Source organism: Panthera onca, chromosome E3 (assembly GCF_046562875.1).
Source record: "Panthera onca isolate mPanOnc1 chromosome E3, mPanOnc1 haplotype 2, whole genome shotgun sequence".
Lineage (NCBI taxonomy): Eukaryota > Metazoa > Chordata > Mammalia > Carnivora > Felidae > Panthera > Panthera onca.
This window is the reverse complement of record NC_138354.1, coordinates 16,132,985-16,149,896: the sequence shown is the minus strand read 5'-3', so window position 1 is coordinate 16,149,896 and position 16,912 is coordinate 16,132,985. Positions and strand designations below refer to the sequence as shown.

Sequence of the window (16,912 nt, the reverse complement as noted above, 5' to 3'; positions counted from 1 at the left end):
AGGAAGGCTCTGAAGGAAAGAGACTTCTCTTATCATGTGCATATGTTTAACCCAAGCATAGTACTCTGCCACAAAGTACACACTCAAAGAATCAATGGCCAATAACAGAAAAAATATTACCCTAAATCAATATACTATTATTCCACATACTCATCCTAAACCTGTCCCACTTCTGGGAATTCTTTGACCTCTTCAGACTCCTAAATTAGAAATCACATGTTTCAAAATTCTTTAAATTTTATGTCAAAAATGCCTGTAGCCCCTGGCCTTTTGCGATCTGTATGTCCACTGCTTTAACTTGACTATCCCACTTATAAAACACGCCTTATTTAAAAAGTAATACATGCTTATTTTTTACTGTTTTTTCTTTTGCAGTACTGAACATGTTGGTTTTTTAAAGCAAAGGTCAAAACAATCGTTTTTTTTTTTTTTTAACTAGATAATTCTGTACTTCCTTTGGAAAGAAAAACAAACATACAACATAGCCAGAAAACTTCTGAAAAAAAGATTGATGAAGAGGATCTAGCCCTACCGAATTTTGAAACATAAAACTACAACAAATCAAACAATATGGTGTCGCTACTTACAAAGACATAGCTATGGAATATAGACCAAAGTAGATCCAGATACATCTGAGAATGTAGCACATACGTCTGAGAACTATACTACATATTAATAGTAGAAAATGAATTATTCCGGAAAAAAATTAAATTAGATTCTGTGTGATCTTTTTCCAAACACCAATAACCAATTCGGTTCTCAGACACCAACTTTCTTGGTTCTCCAACACCAACTGGGTGTCCAGTAACTTAATTCAATTCTAACTCTATCCAGAATTAGTACAGACCCTGCAGTTAAGGGCTCAGTCGCAGAAGACTGCCTCCACTTCAGATACCAGTTACAAGTCCTAGGTCTCCAAGCTGCCTGCATTTCTATCTGATTTACCTGTCAACTTGTGGGTTCCACAATTCCTTCCTCAGGTTTGAACATTTTGGAGACTGACTCAGAGGTCAGGAAATCACTTCCCTTAGGTTTATGGTTTATTATAACTCAGGAAGAGGCAAATGGAAGAGATGCACAAGACAAGGTATCGGGGAAGCAACAGAGCTTCCACACCCTCTAGGTACACTACCCTACCACAATATCAATGTGTTCACCCACCCTGGCTATTCAAGCATTTTTATAACCTATCTGCTGCCACCTCCACTCCCCAGAGGATGGGGACATGGGACTGAGAGTCCCCACCCTCTAATCAGTGTGTTTGGTCTTTCTAGTGACCAGCTCCCATCCTGAGGCTATCTAGGGTTCCCATCTTTACTCACATCATTCGCACAGACTCAGGCTTATTCTAAAAGGGATCATTATGGATAACAAAAGATACTCGTATCACTCAAAAATGGTTTAGGAGTTCTGTGCCAGGAACCGGGGACAAAGGCCAAATGTACGTTTATAACACCACAGATTATCTTATTCCTTATCAAAATAAATTCCAAATGAAGCAAGGATTAAAATGAAAAATAAAATATCGGGGCGTCTGGGTGTCTCAGTCGGTTAAGTGTCCAACTTCAGCTCAGGTCATGATCTTGAGGTTCACAAATTCAAGCCCTGCATCAGACTCTGAGTGCTGAGAGCTCAGACCCTAGAGCTTGCTTCGGATTCTGTGTCTCCCTCTCTCTCTGTACCTCCCCCACTCCTACTCTGTCTCTCTCTCAAAAAAAAAACCATGAAAATGAAAAATAAAACCTTAAAAATAAAAAAGAAAGCATGGAGGAAATTTAAGAATAGTTTTTTTTTTAAGTTTATTTATTTATTTTGAGAGGCAGAGATAGTATGAGTGGGGAAGGGGCAGAAAGAAAGGGAGAGAGAGAATCCCAAGCAGGCTATGAGCTGCTAGCACAGAGCCTGACTTGAGGCTCGAACATACGAAAGCTCAAGATCATGACCTGAGCCAAAACCAAGAGCCAGATGCTTAACTGACTGAGCCACCCAGGAACCCCAAGAATACTTTTTAAGAGTGTTAAGGCCTCTTTTACACAGTATAGCACAAAATCCAAATGCCCATAAAAGGGGGAAAAAAGGATACATCTGACTGCATGGAAAGAATTTTTTAAATTTTTAATAGGAAAAAAGACATAAATACAAAATACTGAACAAACAGTAGTGAGACAAGTAAATTGCAACACAGAAAACATAAAGAGATCCTACAAATCCACAAGTAACCAAAGACAACAGTCAAAAGACATGAATAGACAGTTTACAAAGAACTACAAATGGCTCTTACATATAAGATATATGCTCAATTCTCAATAAACAAATCTAAGATACCATTTTTCACCTATACGATTGGCAAACATAGAAACAAAATGTTAAACATGTTGATGTATATTCTCCTGGTTCTACACACACAAACACACACACACACACTTGAGGGACTTAATTAAAAAATGCTTTATATTTTATATTAAATATATAAATATTTATATTTATAAAATATAAAATATTTTATATTTTCACGTATATACTTCTCCTTTTGTGGATACATAAATTTGGGAAGGTTTGCAAAAATGAAAACATTCTGAATTTTTAAATATGTTAATATTTTGATGCATATCCTTGTTTTTGTATAGATGCATGTGGGGAGTGGTTACAAAAATGAGAACATATAATACATGCTGTTTAAAACATGTTTTTCCCTCTTATCAAGAATACCTCTTTATGTCATTAAATACGTCTTCATCATCTTCTGCATGGGCTTTTCAATACCCTTTTTCTGACTACCCTATCCTTAGTCTTCTCTTAGTTCATCCTCCATTTCACCTCCAGAGTAATCTTTACAAGTTCTTTGGGTTCCCACTGCTGACCCAGATGCCTTAACCAAAACATAACAGAACATGCTACTTCTCCAGATTTAGCTCTTGCAACCTTCTTCCCTCCATCTTACATATACATCTTCCATTGGGTGCGCCAGGCACTCCCACTGTTGCTCAGCCTGGAATCACTCTCCTAAGTCCTCTTCTTCAGAAATAATCTATGTGTCTTTCTTTTTTTTTTTTTTTTTTTTTTTTAATTTTTTTTTTAACGTTTATTTATTTTTGAGGCAGAGAGAGACAGAGCATGAACAGGGGAGAAGCAGAGAGAGAGGGAGACACAGAATCTGAAGCAGGCTCCAGGCTCTGAGCTGTCAGCACAGAGCCCGACGCGGGGCTCGAACTCACGGACCGTGAGATCATGACCTGAGCCGAAGTCGGACGCTTAAGCGACCGAGCCACCCAGGCGCCCCCTATGTGTCTTTCAAAATTCCATTAAAGACACCTCCTCCAAGAAACCATCCTTGGTGCTCAAAGTTAATACTTTTGTGCTCACAGCACTTCATTCATCTCTTAACTATAACATTCTACACTTTATGGTCATTTACCTGTTCACCAGTTTATCTCCCTAACTAGGCTACGTGCTTCTTGAGGATTAGGGATTTTATTTATTTCTATACCCACTGGATGGGGACTGGGATGGGGATGAAAATGAGACTAGTGGTCCTTGAAGAGTGTTTCAGGCTGAAGGCAAGTAGAAGGTTCTAAGCACTGAAAAGTTCAGAATGACAAGAGCATGAAGTGAGTGAGAAAGAAGAGAGAGGGGAGAGGGGAGAGGGGACAGAAGAGACAGGGGAGACAGAGGGGAGAGGGGAGGGAGAGACAGAAAGAAAGAGAGAGAGGTAGGCACAAGACGTGGTTGATCCTGGAAGCAAATTAAGGCATTTAGATTTCAGTCTAAGGTCCTGGGGATAACAGGGATTATAAACAGAGCTGTGGTTTGTAGATTTACTTTTGATAGATTGCTCCATTAGCAACATGGGGAATAAAGATGGAGCAATTACTTAGGGCACTACAGTAGTTGTACAAGAAATGATCATGGCTTAAACCTGAGTGGGGATAGAGAAGAGTGAATAGAGTGTAGAGAGGGGGATCTAGAAAATGAAAATGTTCAGGGAGTAAGTAGATGTGGGAGACTGGCAAAGGAAGGAGTCAAGGGTGAAATCTAGATTTCCGGACTTCTCTGCATATAACACAGAGTGTCCTTGTTGGTCATTTAACCTCTGTGTATTTAATCATCGGTGAAACTGGTTTATGACACTGATCTACTAAACTTCAAAGGATTCATATTAGGATCAAGTGAAACACTATATGTGAAGGTGCTATGAAAACTATATAGTTTAATTACATTAATGCAGAAGTGGCAATTACTTAACACCCTCCATGTCTGGCACAATACAAAGCATGTTATACGTGCAATTGTATTTAATTTTCTCTAAGATCTCACTTACCCCTACTTTATAGATTAGGAAACAGAGTCAAAAAAGCTTAGTAACTTGTCCAAAGTCACCTACTGGTAAATACTGCAAAACTAGAATTCAAACTCAAATTGTTGGACTCTGGGATTCTAATATACCACCTTGCCTCACTAGAGTTCTTTCCTTAAAATTTTATTCTTTATTGAAATCCCTCCTGTATCAAATAGCTAAACATCTGTTGACATTTCTTCCATGAAGTATTGAAATGGATCTGCTCCCACAACATGACCTCTTGTTTGAAATTCTCCAGACATTCTAAAGTTCTCCTATTCTAGGAGGATCTCTGCTGTCAGCACAGAACCCAATTCGGATCCTCTCTCTCAAAAATGAATAAACATTAAAAATAAAAAAATATTAAAGTTCTCTTTTGTATCATATAATGAAAATAATTGTCTGAAAGTGTGATAACGGAGACTAGAATGACACATACAAATAGATTCCCTCTACAGAGATCATGTGGATTCTTCTGTTTTGCTGAGACTTTGTCTAAGGCCTGGTATGATGTTAGTGGAGATGCCTAATTAAGATTCCAGTATTTCTTCATTGTGGATTTCTTGCATTCATAGTGACTTTAAAAATACCGCATTAGGGGCGCCTGGGTGGCGCAGTCGGTTAAGCGTCCGACTTCAGCCAGGTCACGATCTCACGGTCTGTGAGTTCGAGCCCCGCGTCAGGCTCTGGGCTGATGGCTCAGAGCCTGGAGCCTGTTTCCGATTCTGTGTCTCCCTCTCTCTCTGTCCCTCCCCCGTTCATGCTCTGTCTCTCTCTGTCCCAAAAATAAATAAACGTTGAAAAAAAAAAAAAATTATCTAAAAAAAAAAAAAAAAAAAAAAAAAAATACCGCATTAAAATACTGTTGATCTCAATTACTGAGTGTTTGGTGCCCCCTTCAATTTTATCTCGGGAGACCCACTCCCTTTCCCTACCTACAACCACATGCCTGAAATTACACAATCTTCAGCTCTGCTTATGTCTCCCCGCACATCTCCAACACTGGTTAAATAAATCTGCATGCAAGTAAACACAAGTCTCCTGTGTAATGCTATTACTCAAATTTATATATATGCTTTTATGATTCTCAAATATACAAACCCACTTAAAAGCATTATATACCAGGATACTCACTGCAGCTTCAGTAGCAGAAGACTGGGAACAACCTAAATATCAAACAGTAGATGGCTAGTTGATGTTGCCACTCTTACAAAGAATATGATTCAGCTACTAACAACGAGGAATCCCTATACATATTGCCATGGTACCATCACCAAGATACTTTAAGTATAATATACACCAACAGTGTGTATTATAAATTGACATTTTGTGTGGGGAAAATGCTTGTATTTATATGCATATGAATTTGTAAGTTCAGAAAACCTCTCGGAAATTCAGAGTATATAATGGTAATTGTGCTTGTCTATAAAGCAAGTTGAACTAGAGGGAGGAGGGCATACTTTTCACCAGATACCCTTTGGCACCTCTGAGTTCTAACAAGTTTCGTTACTACTTATAAAAATGAAACACAAGGCATTACTGAATACCTAATATGGGGGGGGGGGGTACTGGATACTAGAAAACAATGGGCAGAAATGTTTCAGGGTTTTTTTGTCTTAAAAAGGAGTCCTCTCAAAAAACGAACACGACTCACTACTCCATCAACTTTAAGTTTTAAAACCTGCCTTGCGAGCCTGAAGCCTCAGCAGTGTCCGGAGCCCAAAAGGTGGACTGACATGCTTCTCGCATGGCACCAATCCTGCAGCTTGGTAAAAAGGCATCGAGCATTTTCTACCTTGCATTCTATCTCATCTTCTCTAGGCTTAAAACATTGGGCGAGGGCCCTTATCGGATTCGCTTCTGCATCGCCACAGCACCTAGAAGCCCTACAGGCACACAGTATCAAGTCAAGAAAACGCTAGTGACGGGGAGCAGAGAAGCACGGGGTGGAAGCAGGGCAAACCGCGCGAGTGGGGGAGGGAGAAGCCCACCCTACACCGGCGGCCTGAGACCTCCAGGAAAGAGCGGCCCACACTGCAATCATGCCGGGTGGCGCGCCGCCCACAGGCCCAGCCTGGCGCCAGAGCGGCCGCGCGCCCCACCCCGCCTCCGTCCTCAGGTCCCGGGACGGCCAAGCTGGGCCAAGACGGCGGCGAAACCGGAACGCTGCGAGCCCTTTCTGCCTGGGAACAGGGTCTTCTCGTGAGCAATGGCGCCGGGGCCCGGCCGCGAGGGGCGGAACCGCAGGCGCCGCGAGCCAATGAGCGGCGCTGGCCGACTCGCGGCCCAATGGCAGCAGCGCGGGCACGCTGGGGACGGTCCGGGCGCGCCCGACTTTTCCAGAAGACCCGGGTAGCGCCTCCAGGCCACACTGAGCCGGCTTTAGGCACTCCGCACGCCGGGTCTCCTCCTCTTCCTGTGGTGGTTAGCTATGGCGGCCGTGAAGACCCTGAACCCCAAGGCCGAGGTAGCCAGAGCCCAGGCGGCGCTGGCGGTCAACATCAGCGCGGCCCGGGGACTGCAGGACGTGCTGAGGACCAACTTGGGGCCTAAAGGCACCATGAAGATGTAAGGCGGGGCCGGCGGGTAGGGTAGGGCGGACACCACGCACCTCGCGCCGTCGCGGGCATGGCGGCGGGGGCCAGGGCCTTGAGCTCGCCGCCCCCGGGCCTCTGCTCGCGGCTACGGCCCTACTTACCCGCATACTCCCGGGTCGCGCCTGTTTCCTGCCCCGGCCGTTTCCTCTTGTAATCGATGCTGTCTCTGCGGAGAACAAAGCTGCCCGCGTGCGCGGCGCTCCCCCGCGCCCTGGGCTCCAGCAACCCTAAGGGTTCGGCCGACTGTTTCTCTGAAGGGAGGGGGTGGGCACTGCATCATTCCTATTGCTGGGTAGAGAGAACCAGCCGCGTGGCCCCAGCTCCCTGGGTTCTGGGTAAAGCCGGATTTGAATGGGACTCTTAATTTGGTGCCCGTTGAAAAAGTCACACTGTGGTTCATTTCTGCCCATTGAACAGGCTTGTTTCTGGTGCTGGAGACATCAAGCTTACTAAAGATGGCAATGTGCTGCTTCATGAAATGGTGAGAGACTGCTATACTAGGTCAAAAATGTCTTGGTTTTCCGTATTACGTGTAATTTGCAAGAGGATTTTTAATGTTCATTTTCAAAATAGGAGAAATCACTATTAGCCCTCAGCAGGTCTGGAGGAAGTAGAAGAGGATTATTATTGGTAACAGTACTGACAGTACAGTGCCAGGAGGAACCCTGGGGAGTCTGATAACTTATTTTTGAATCCCTACTCTTGCCATGTAAGTCCTTGGTTAAAGGATTGTAGTTACTAAAATTTATTAAAATTTGGAAAACTAAGCGGTTGACCCAGGTAGGTGCAAAATGTGATAACACGGCTATACTTTATTATTATTGTTATCATTATTATTATTATTCATATGCTATTTTTTCTCTTTATAAAACCGCAGTTTCTGTCTGGTCCATCTCCACCTCCAGCTGAAGGGGAGACAAAACTCTTTGCTTTACCGTTTTTAAGTCTCACTGTCCCAAGAATATAAGACTGTTGAGAGGAGCAATTGTTTTACTCTTCCCTAAGTTTCCAAAACCTGGCACTTAAAATCCAAGAAAGGAAATGACTTGCCTGTGTTTTGAATTCAGAATAAAATTTAGGGTTTTGATATTAGTGTACCATGCCTTCAGTTTGCAGATATTTGTAAACATCTTCAGTAAGGATTAGCTAACCTAGAAGGTTAGTTTTAGTTTGTTTTTAGTTGGCTAAGTGGTGACCTGTGCTAGCAGACAAACTGTCAGTGTCCCCAGAGACAAAAGGCTGCACTAGGTTAGTGGAGAATAGGAAATTTAAAAATCAAAAGCAGTACAGGAGCATTGTTTGGATCTTTTGTAATTAAGAATTTGTGGGTGATGTTGGAGACATAATGAATATCTTGTTCTCCCAAAACCTTTCTTTGGTGATGTAGCATTCACCGATGATCTTTGCTAAAGAAACTTTTTTTCTTTTTAATTATTTGTTCCGTTCCAACTGAACTGGAGGCTGCTGGGGTTTAATTTTAGAAGGAACCTGGTTTAGGGGCGCCTGGATGGCTCAGTTGGTTAAGTGTCCACCTTTGGCTCAGGTCATGATCTCACAGTTCATGGATTTGAGCCCCACATAGGGCTCTGTGCTGACAGCTCAGAGCGGAGCCTGCGGTAGATTATGTGTCCTTCTCTTTCTGCCCCTCCCCTGTTCGCATTCTGTCTCTCTCAAAAATAAACAAACGTAAAAAATATGTATTAAAAAAGAAAAAAGAAGGAACCTGGTTTATTGTCACAAGAGTCCTAGATTTGTCATAAAGAAGCATGCATGGATTTGAAATTATATCTTACTTGTAACTCACACCCTCAATAAACCTTAACTAAGCCTCACATTTCCTCATCAGTAAAGTGGAGATAATCCACTCAAATCTATATGTGAATGTTTTTATTACCATAAATTGATGTGTAAAATAATTAATGGTGAGTTTTAAATCAGCGCCACATGTAGCTGAACATTTGGGCAATTTATGCAAATAGATGCTCTTAAAGGAGTCCCTTCAGATATTTTAAGGTATATTTATTTGGACTGTTTGAATTTAAGTAATTTTCTTCTTTTTCTACTTCCAGCAAATTCAACACCCAACAGCCTCCTTAATAGCCAAAGTAGCAACAGCCCAGGATGACATAACTGGTGATGGTACCACTTCCAATGTCCTAATCATTGGAGAACTACTGAAACAGGCGGATCTCTACATTTCTGAAGTATACATGATTCTTGTGTTTCTGTGATAGTTATGTAAACATGAAATAATCTGAATTTTATTTATATAAATTTATGTGTTAATAGTAGCTGAGGCAGTATAGTAGAATGTAAAGAGCAGGGGGCTTAAATCTTGGAACCAGAGCCTGGTCTTATACAAGTTTATTGTGATCCTGGACAGATTAAAGAACCTTCCTTGGCCTGCAGGATTTTTTTTTTTTTTTTTTTTTTTATCAAGTGGCATTGCATATGATTTATATGTCTATAACATAGATTGGTAGTTGAGATCTAGAAACCGGATATTCAGGACTAGGCATATTTATAAAGAAAAAGCCAACTAAAATGTAAATTTAAATAAGAATTCACAACTTTTTTTTAGTCCTGAGTAGTTTGAAAGTTAAAGCAAACCATAGTAGTGATCTAATGCCAAGAAATTCCTGGGAAGAGAGGAAAATCAGACCCTTGGTTTCCCTGTTTTTGTTCGTAAAAGATGTGAATAAATGGTCCCCCTGAGCACAGTTTTGAGTTTGGGGCGTTATTCCTTGTGGTTTGCACAGTGAAAACCCAAGTGTGCTTTATAGTTCCCTTGGTTTTGACTCTGTGCTACAGCAATGTCTGTTCTTTTCCTCTGCATTGAAAGGACTATCTATCCTTTTAAATGTATTCAGAAGGTCAGCACATTTTATTGTATTAAAGCATATAAATGGTCCAGAATATTCGTTTAAACATTTACTTTGTCATCTAATTGAAGAACTCCAGTGTTAGAGATGATGGTTATATGATTATATGTTTGTAGGGTCTTCATCCCAGAATAATAACAGAAGGATTTGAAGCTGCAAAAGAAAAGGCACTTCAGTTTTTGGAACAAGTCAAAGTAAGCAAAGAAATGGACAGAGAAACACTTATAGATGTGGCCAGAACATCTCTACGTACTAAAGTGCATGCTGAACTTGCTGATGTCTTAACAGAGGTATGTTAAATGTGGCATTTGGTACAGTACACCTGTGTTGAAGACCCTTGATATACTTCCTGGTTTCGGTTACAGGATGCTATCTGAAACCTTCATCGTGTCAGGGCTCCTGGGTGCCTCAGTCCATTGAGTGTCCCAACTCTAGATTTTGGCTCGGGTTATGATCTCATGGTTGTAAGATGGAGCCGTGCATCGACAGTGGGAGTCTGCTTGGGATTCTCTCTCCACCCCACCGCTCTTCTTTCACTCACCCACCCCCCCCAGGCAAAAAAAAAAAAAATTTTTTTTTAACATTAAAAAAAAAAACATTCACAGTGTTATACCATGTGAAATAAGTAGTTTCCTTTTTGTGGTAGTGAGAGTAGCTGATGTGTGTTCCTAAAATGTAAAATGAGAAAATCAAATGATAGTATACCTGACCAGGTTATAAAGATATAATCAGAGTTTCCATTAAAGGTTTATAAAATGGAAATTTTATTATGAAAAAAACTTGTGTCGTCAATATTTTTAATAAAATAGTGGGGATGTCAGTGATTCTTTACCTAATTATAAATTGAGATGTCAGGAATGTGAATGACTTCAATCCTTTACAAATAATGTATTCTGTTAGCTCATAGAGAAGGGCTTAGATCAGTTCGGAGATTTTAAAGAAACTACACTTCTCTGTAGAACAAGCAGCATAAGTGTCTGGACTTCTGCAAATCAAATTCATCTAATGGTTATGCTCCTATTGTAGGCTGTGGTGGATTCGATTTTGGCCATTAAAAAACAAGATGAACCTGTTGACCTCTTCATGGTTGAGATTATGGAGATGAAACATAAATCTGAAACCGATACAAGGTACGTGGTAGGATGCTAGGAAATCCTTATGGTAGGTTTCCAAATTTACAGGCACTTTTTACAGTACATCTGTTTCGACTTTTTTTTTTTTTTTTTTGTCTCTGAATTCCTGTGTGTATTCCTAGGTGAATATTTAGTTTGCTCAGTAGTGTTTCCTCTTGAAGTTACTGGTATGATGTGTTTATAGTCAGAGTGATTCTGAAAAGTGAGCTACATCAGTGATTTATTGAATTGTGGGATACAAAGCATAATAGACTGGTGGGGAATTTAAAATATATATTTCAATGACCAAGTTAAAAAATATTTTTAGGGGCACCTGGGTGGCTCAGCATTCAACTCTTAGTTTCAGTTCAGGTTATGATCACTCTCCTCTCTCTCAAAATGAATAAACAAACTTTAAGAGAAATAGGTTTTAAAGGAGGTAATCACAATTTGATAGCCAGCCATTTGCAACTATTTCTCTGCAGTTTCCTGTATAAGATAAGGGTTGTTACTTTTGTTTGAATGGGTCGTGTCTGTTATGTTCTGGATATTGTTTTTTCATAATTGAACCTGCCTGGTTTCACCCAAAAGTCTTGTTCAAAAACTCCTAAAGTTGTGTGAAAATTATCGATACAGTCTCAATTTAGTGTTTGAATTTCATTAATATATGTTATGTATCATTTAGAAATCAATAACTATATGTATTTTAACAGCTTAATCAGAGGTCTTGTTTTAGACCATGGGGCTCGGCATCCTGATATGAAGAAAAGAGTAGAAGATGCATACATCCTCACGTGCAATGTGTCATTAGAATATGAAAAAACGTGAGTCTATAGCCCCTTACAAATGGAGTGGAGAGGTGGAGCAGCTTGTATTTTGGGCAAGTCACTTGTGAGATTACTCTAAGGATACTAATGCCTCAGTTGGGTTTGGGTGAATTATAGAAAATAACTTCTGAAAACATTCCAGGGATAAGGACTGGAGTTAACTATTTGTTAAATCTCAAGACTAACCCAATTTCTTCGGCTGGTTTATCTTCTTAAAAAATAAACATTTCCCTCCCCCCCGACCCCCAACTTTTTTTTAAATAGAGAAGTGAATTCTGGCTTTTTTTACAAGAGTGCAGAAGAGAGAGAGAAGCTTGTAAAAGCTGAAAGAAAATTCATTGAAGATAGAGTTAAAAAAATAATAGAACTGAAAAAGAAAGTCTGTGGTGATTCAGATAAAGGATTCGTGGTTATTAATCAAAAGGTGAGAATGAAGTTTTACTTTATAAATGAGCCTGTATCATTCATTGTTATTTTTAAGGTGACTTCTATTAAAACTAACTTGTTTTTGCCACAGGGAATTGACCCCTTTTCCTTAGATGCTCTTGCAAAAGAAGGCATAGTAGCTCTGCGGAGGGCTAAAAGGAGAAATATGGAAAGGTACAGATATCAGATTATCTTGGTGATGTAAATTTTATTTATTTTGCAAGTTAACTGGGATTGCTTTTTCTCCTGTAATTACATTTTTCCTTTTTTATTGTGATAAAATACACATAATATAAAACTTAACATTTTACTCATTTTTTCTAATTATAATCCAGTGGCATTAAATTGCATTCATGTTATCATGCAGCCATTACATCATTCATCTCTAGAACTTTTCCATCTTCCCAAACTGAAATTCTACTCATTAAATAATAACTTTGTTTCTCCCACTTCTGGTAAATACTATTCTACTTTGTCTCTAAATTCAGTACCTCCTGTAAGGGAATCATGCAGTATTTGTCCTTTTGTGTCTGGCTTCTTCACTTAGCATGATAGTTTCAAAGTTAATCCATGTTGTATAGCATATGTTAGAATCTCATTTCCCTTTCAAGGATGAACAATACTCCATTGTATGAATATATCACATTTTATTTATACATTTATCAGTGGACATTTGAGTTTCTTCCTCAAATGTCCTGTTGTGAATAATGTTGTTGTGAATAATGCTGCTGTGAACTTTGGTATATGCTTGTTTTAATTTTAAACCATGAAATGTGTATGTATGTAACCATGTCGAGAGACAGCATCAAGGGGTTTCAAAGAACTACTTTTTCCTCAGAGCTCACCACAATAAAGAGCTCTTGTTCGCCTTTAGATTTCTTATCAAAGGAGTATTTCCTAACTTTGAAAGCCTGGTTTAAATGATGAGTTAGGAGAAAAGACTGGTTTTTAGCTGGTTGGTGGTGAATGGAAAGGCTTGAGTTAAAATACATTTCAGAATATCTAATTTCAGTATGTAATTCTGAAAGATCGCTTCCTAAAAATTATTAATCTCTTCAAACATAACAAAGCCACTTACAGGTCTCCCTTAAAACACTTCCAATATTTCAGGCTGACTCTTGCTTGTGGTGGAGTAGCTCTAAATTCTTTTGATGACCTAAATCCTGATTGTTTGGGACATGCAGGACTTGTCTATGAATATACATTGGTGAGTGTATTTTCTTTCTGAAGATGATAATACAATGATGTTTCGTTCATGAATTCATTCAAACCCAGAATCATATTTTTGATTTGTTTACATACATTTTGATGCTTATGTATAGTAATGATAAGCCATTGATGGGAAAAGTCACATTTCTTTTATATGAAGTAGTTTATTTGCTTTAATGTGATTGGTATGTTGTTTTCTTATTAATAAACTACTTATTCTTCCATAAACCCCTCTTCATTCTTTGTATAACCATATCCTGTTTTTGAAAATATCTTTTTCACATAGGGAGAAGAGAAATTCACCTTTATTGAGAAATGTAACAACCCTCGCTCTGTCACATTATTGGTCAAAGGACCAAATAAGCACACACTCACTCAAATCAAAGATGCAATAAGAGATGGCTTGAGGGCTGTTAAAAATGCTATTGATGATGGTAAGATCCTTATTGTATATTCTTTTGCTAGTGTGAAAGGCATGGCTGAATACTGTGTTCTTTTTATCAGTAATTTACACAGCCAGACACCATGCAAAAGTAAAGTCTTCCCTTTAAAATGCCTGTGATGGTATGCGAGGCTTTTTTATAGCATATCATGATTAAAAGTGGATACAAATAAATGAACTAATGCTAAGACCTTGCAAGAGCTTCCAAGTACTAGTTAAATTAGGCCATTTTGCTATTTGATGTGTTGCTTGTATTGCTTTCAAGTGCAGTATTAACACTGTGGTGGTTATGCCAAATTCTCAAGAAATGGATGGCTTTTGTGTGTGTTTTAATTTTCTTAAAAATGATTCTACAGTTTTGTTTTCTCTGCAACTTAGCATTTCTCTCCGTCCCCCCGCCCCCAACAGGCTGTGTAGTTCCAGGTGCTGGTGCAGTGGAAGTGGCAATGGCAGAAGCCTTGATTAAATATAAGCCCAGTGTAAAGGGCAGGGCCCAGCTTGGAGTGCAAGCATTTGCTGATGCATTGCTCATTATTCCCAAGGTATGAATACTTTAACAGTTTTCTTAACTACATCAAAATGATTTAGCTGATGAAAGCTTTTTGATAATGGCATTTTTATAATGTAGACTTTGAGTGAACAAGTTTTATTCATTTTCTCCCTAACATAACTAGAGCCAGGTATCTCTTATCCAAATGTATTTGGTTCCTGTGGAAGGGAGTTGAATAACTGAGGTTTCAGATGGCAGGAGATAAACTGTTTTAAGAGTTTGCAGTGTAGGAGTTATACTAGAATACAAGCTTGCTCTTTTGTTTTCTCTTGCATGCTATTTTAGGGATATAGTTTATGACCAGTGTATTGCTGGGCTTGGGGTGGGTTAATGAGTTGGTTAGTAATAAATGTTCTATTTAGTTATTCTCTGATATGAACATAAATACTGGTCTATCTTAAGGGTTTTTTTTTTTTTTTTGTTTTTACTAATTGGAATTATGGTTCTTATCACTTCTTAGGGTTCTGTCTTTTAAAGGATTAAATTTGTTTATTTAGGTTCTTGCTCAGAATTCTGGTTTTGACCTTCAAGAAACACTAGTTAAAGTTCAAGCAGAACATTCGGAATCAGGTCAACTTGTAGGTGTGGACTTGAACACAGGTAAGAGAACACAGCTATTTGTAGGGGGAGAACTAGATTCAGGTGAGGTAAAATCAGGGAGGATAAAAAATGGAAACAAAAGAATGTTGGAGAAAAGTAGAGTGGAAGAAAGATAACAGAATCCTGCAGTATTTGTAAGACCTGTTACTGTCAACAGCATCATACATTCACATTAGTAGAAAGGGTTTCTGGAATGAGGGAAATGGTAGGCCCATTTTGGCCAGTCAAGTGCTCAACTTTAATATGAACAAACAAGAATGCATCTGGAAAAATAGAGATGTTCAAACATTTGGTAACCAAATAGCGCATTACTATTACTGGATGTCTTCTGAGTAGAGATCGTAGTTTGGAGCAAAATTGGACTAATTGAGGAACTTTGGATAATGAGAATAATCAGTGATGAGCAAATCACAAAATACTCTGTTTTCTTTGCATTCTGATCTTCCAACTTTCTGTGTGTGATTTTAAGAATACTGGGTTACTTTACAGGTGAGCCAATGGTAGCTGCTGAAGTAGGCATATGGGATAACTATTGTGTAAAGAAACAGCTTCTTCACTCCTGGTAAGTTTGAGACAGCCAAAACTAAAATAACCTTTAGAGAATCCTCATACTCTTACTTGGTATGTTTAATTACGTGGGGTTTTTTGTTTTTATTTTCATAAAAATGTAATCAGCTGAAAGTATAAAAACTAAACTAGCCTTCTATGTTTTTGAGGGGAAAGGAGAAAGTTAATTGGATATAATTTGCACAGTTTGGGGTTCATGTGTCACATCTGAGCCATCTGATTTTTCCTTCCCCTTTCAGCACTGTGATTGCCACCAACATTCTCCTGGTTGATGAGATCATGCGAGCTGGAATGTCTTCTCTAAAAGGTTGAATTGAAGCTTCCCTTGTGTCATCTGTATCATGAAGACTACAGAGTGATCCTAAGAATATAGCCATGGAATTTTCGTCCAAGCTTCAAATGATTTTCAAAAGCGTTTTCCTTTCCCATACGAAAAAGAGAACACTGACACTCAAATTTTGAAGTTCTGAAATTATAATTACAGTATTTTTTTAAATGTCACTGCAGTGTACACCATTAAGCAGGCTGTTTTCACCCAATGAACAGGATGTTTTGCTTTAGCTTCCATGATCTAAAAGTACCATGTTAGACAAGTATGTTACCTACCTTGTTATTAAATGTTCCTTGAAAAGCAAATTTAATGGTTTAATAATTTCTTCTAATGGATGTATTTTAATATATCCACTGGTTCTCCACTGTCAGGCTTGTAGGTTTTTATGCAAATATAAATAATACTTAAAGTAACTTAAGATTTTGAAAGCATCCCTGTTTCTTTAGTATTAATTCCTGAGTAAAACTGTTGGAATCATTTGTTTGGACTTTTAATGCTTTTAAGTACTTTTGCTAAAATGCTCCCCAGGAAAGTTGTACTGGGCAGAAAGATGGGTGAAGTAGAGGCAAGGGAGTTGATCATTATATATAAATAAACTGAAAGTATGAAGAGAGAAAACTAGAAATAGAGGAGACGGAAAAACACCCTTAAAGGCATGGGGGCTAAGGGAAAGGAGATTTTCACATGGACCATATTTTTACACCCCTGTCTGTACCTGTGCTTATGCTGGAGGACCTGCCCAACCATTCCAAACTCTGTAGTGTCGTCTTTCACCCAAGTTACTGTTCTCTCCCACCCGCTTCCACAAAATTGTTTTTATAGTTGGTGGATCTCATTCACAGCCCTTGAGAGTGAAGTTATGTGCTGCAAAGCTTTGTGTTTTTGAGGACTTGGCAGTTGCCCACGGTGTGCAATAAATATTAAATTGAAACCTTTTCTGTGATCTTGAAATGGTATTCCAGGGCCCAAAAGGAATTTGAATATAAATGGGTAGAAAATCCGTGGAAATGTTCTGTTCACAGTGTAATGGAGG

At 39.0% G+C, this 16,912-nt stretch overlaps 2 protein-coding genes and 2 non-coding genes across 7 annotated transcripts in view; 3 read left to right on the top strand and 1 right to left on the bottom strand.

Annotated features, from left to right (window-relative positions):
• Window positions 1-7,144, bottom strand: part of PSPH (phosphoserine phosphatase) — a 56,146-nt gene extending 49,002 nt beyond the window's left edge. The window contains exon 1 of one of the 3 annotated variants that reach the window (XM_060649111.3): window positions 7,035-7,144. The gene's annotated coding sequence lies outside the window, so the exon portion shown is untranslated. Of the gene's footprint in view, window positions 1-6,327; window positions 6,555-7,034 lie in introns of those variants that run through there. The other 2 variants (XM_060649112.3, XM_060649113.3) reach the window with 2 other exon arrangements.
• Window positions 6,655-16,814, top strand: CCT6A (chaperonin containing TCP1 subunit 6A). 2 transcript variants are annotated; one of them, XM_060649103.2, is made up of 14 exons: window positions 6,655-6,904; window positions 7,351-7,414; window positions 9,003-9,137; window positions 9,932-10,105; window positions 10,842-10,945; window positions 11,641-11,751; window positions 12,019-12,178; window positions 12,272-12,354; window positions 13,291-13,387; window positions 13,676-13,823; window positions 14,240-14,373; window positions 14,879-14,981; window positions 15,471-15,543; window positions 15,788-16,814. In XM_060649103.2, the coding sequence occupies exons 1-14, from the start codon at window positions 6,768-6,770 to the stop codon at window positions 15,858-15,860; spliced, it is 1,596 nt and encodes a 531-aa protein (XP_060505086.1). In that variant the 5' UTR covers window positions 6,655-6,767; the 3' UTR covers window positions 15,861-16,814. The 2 variants fall into 2 exon arrangements, with proteins under 2 accessions (XP_060505086.1, XP_060505087.1); XM_060649104.2 differs by lacking the exon at window positions 6,655-6,904 and adding an exon at window positions 7,054-7,166.
• Window positions 9,685-9,818, top strand: LOC132689833 (small nucleolar RNA SNORA22). The gene has a single exon (XR_009615179.1). It is a non-coding gene; the product is annotated as a small nucleolar RNA SNORA22 (small nucleolar RNA).
• Window positions 13,863-14,002, top strand: LOC132689832 (small nucleolar RNA SNORA15). Its single transcript, XR_009615178.1, has one exon. It is a non-coding gene; the product is annotated as a small nucleolar RNA SNORA15 (small nucleolar RNA).
• Window positions 16,815-16,912: the final 98 nt, after the last annotated feature.

Bases quoted from the DNA above. Each gene is read 5' to 3' on its own strand.
- CCT6A (XM_060649103.2), top strand. From the start codon at position 6,768: ATGGCGGCCGTGAAGACCCTGAACCCCAAGGCCGAGGTAGCCAGAGCC. The intron at 10,106-10,841 runs GTATGTTAAATG...CTCCTATTGTAG, and splicing joins TTGCTGATGTCTTAACAGAG to GCTGTGGTGGATTCGATTTT. The intron at 12,355-13,290 runs GTACAGATATCA...CCAATATTTCAG, and splicing joins AAAAGGAGAAATATGGAAAG to GCTGACTCTTGCTTGTGGTG.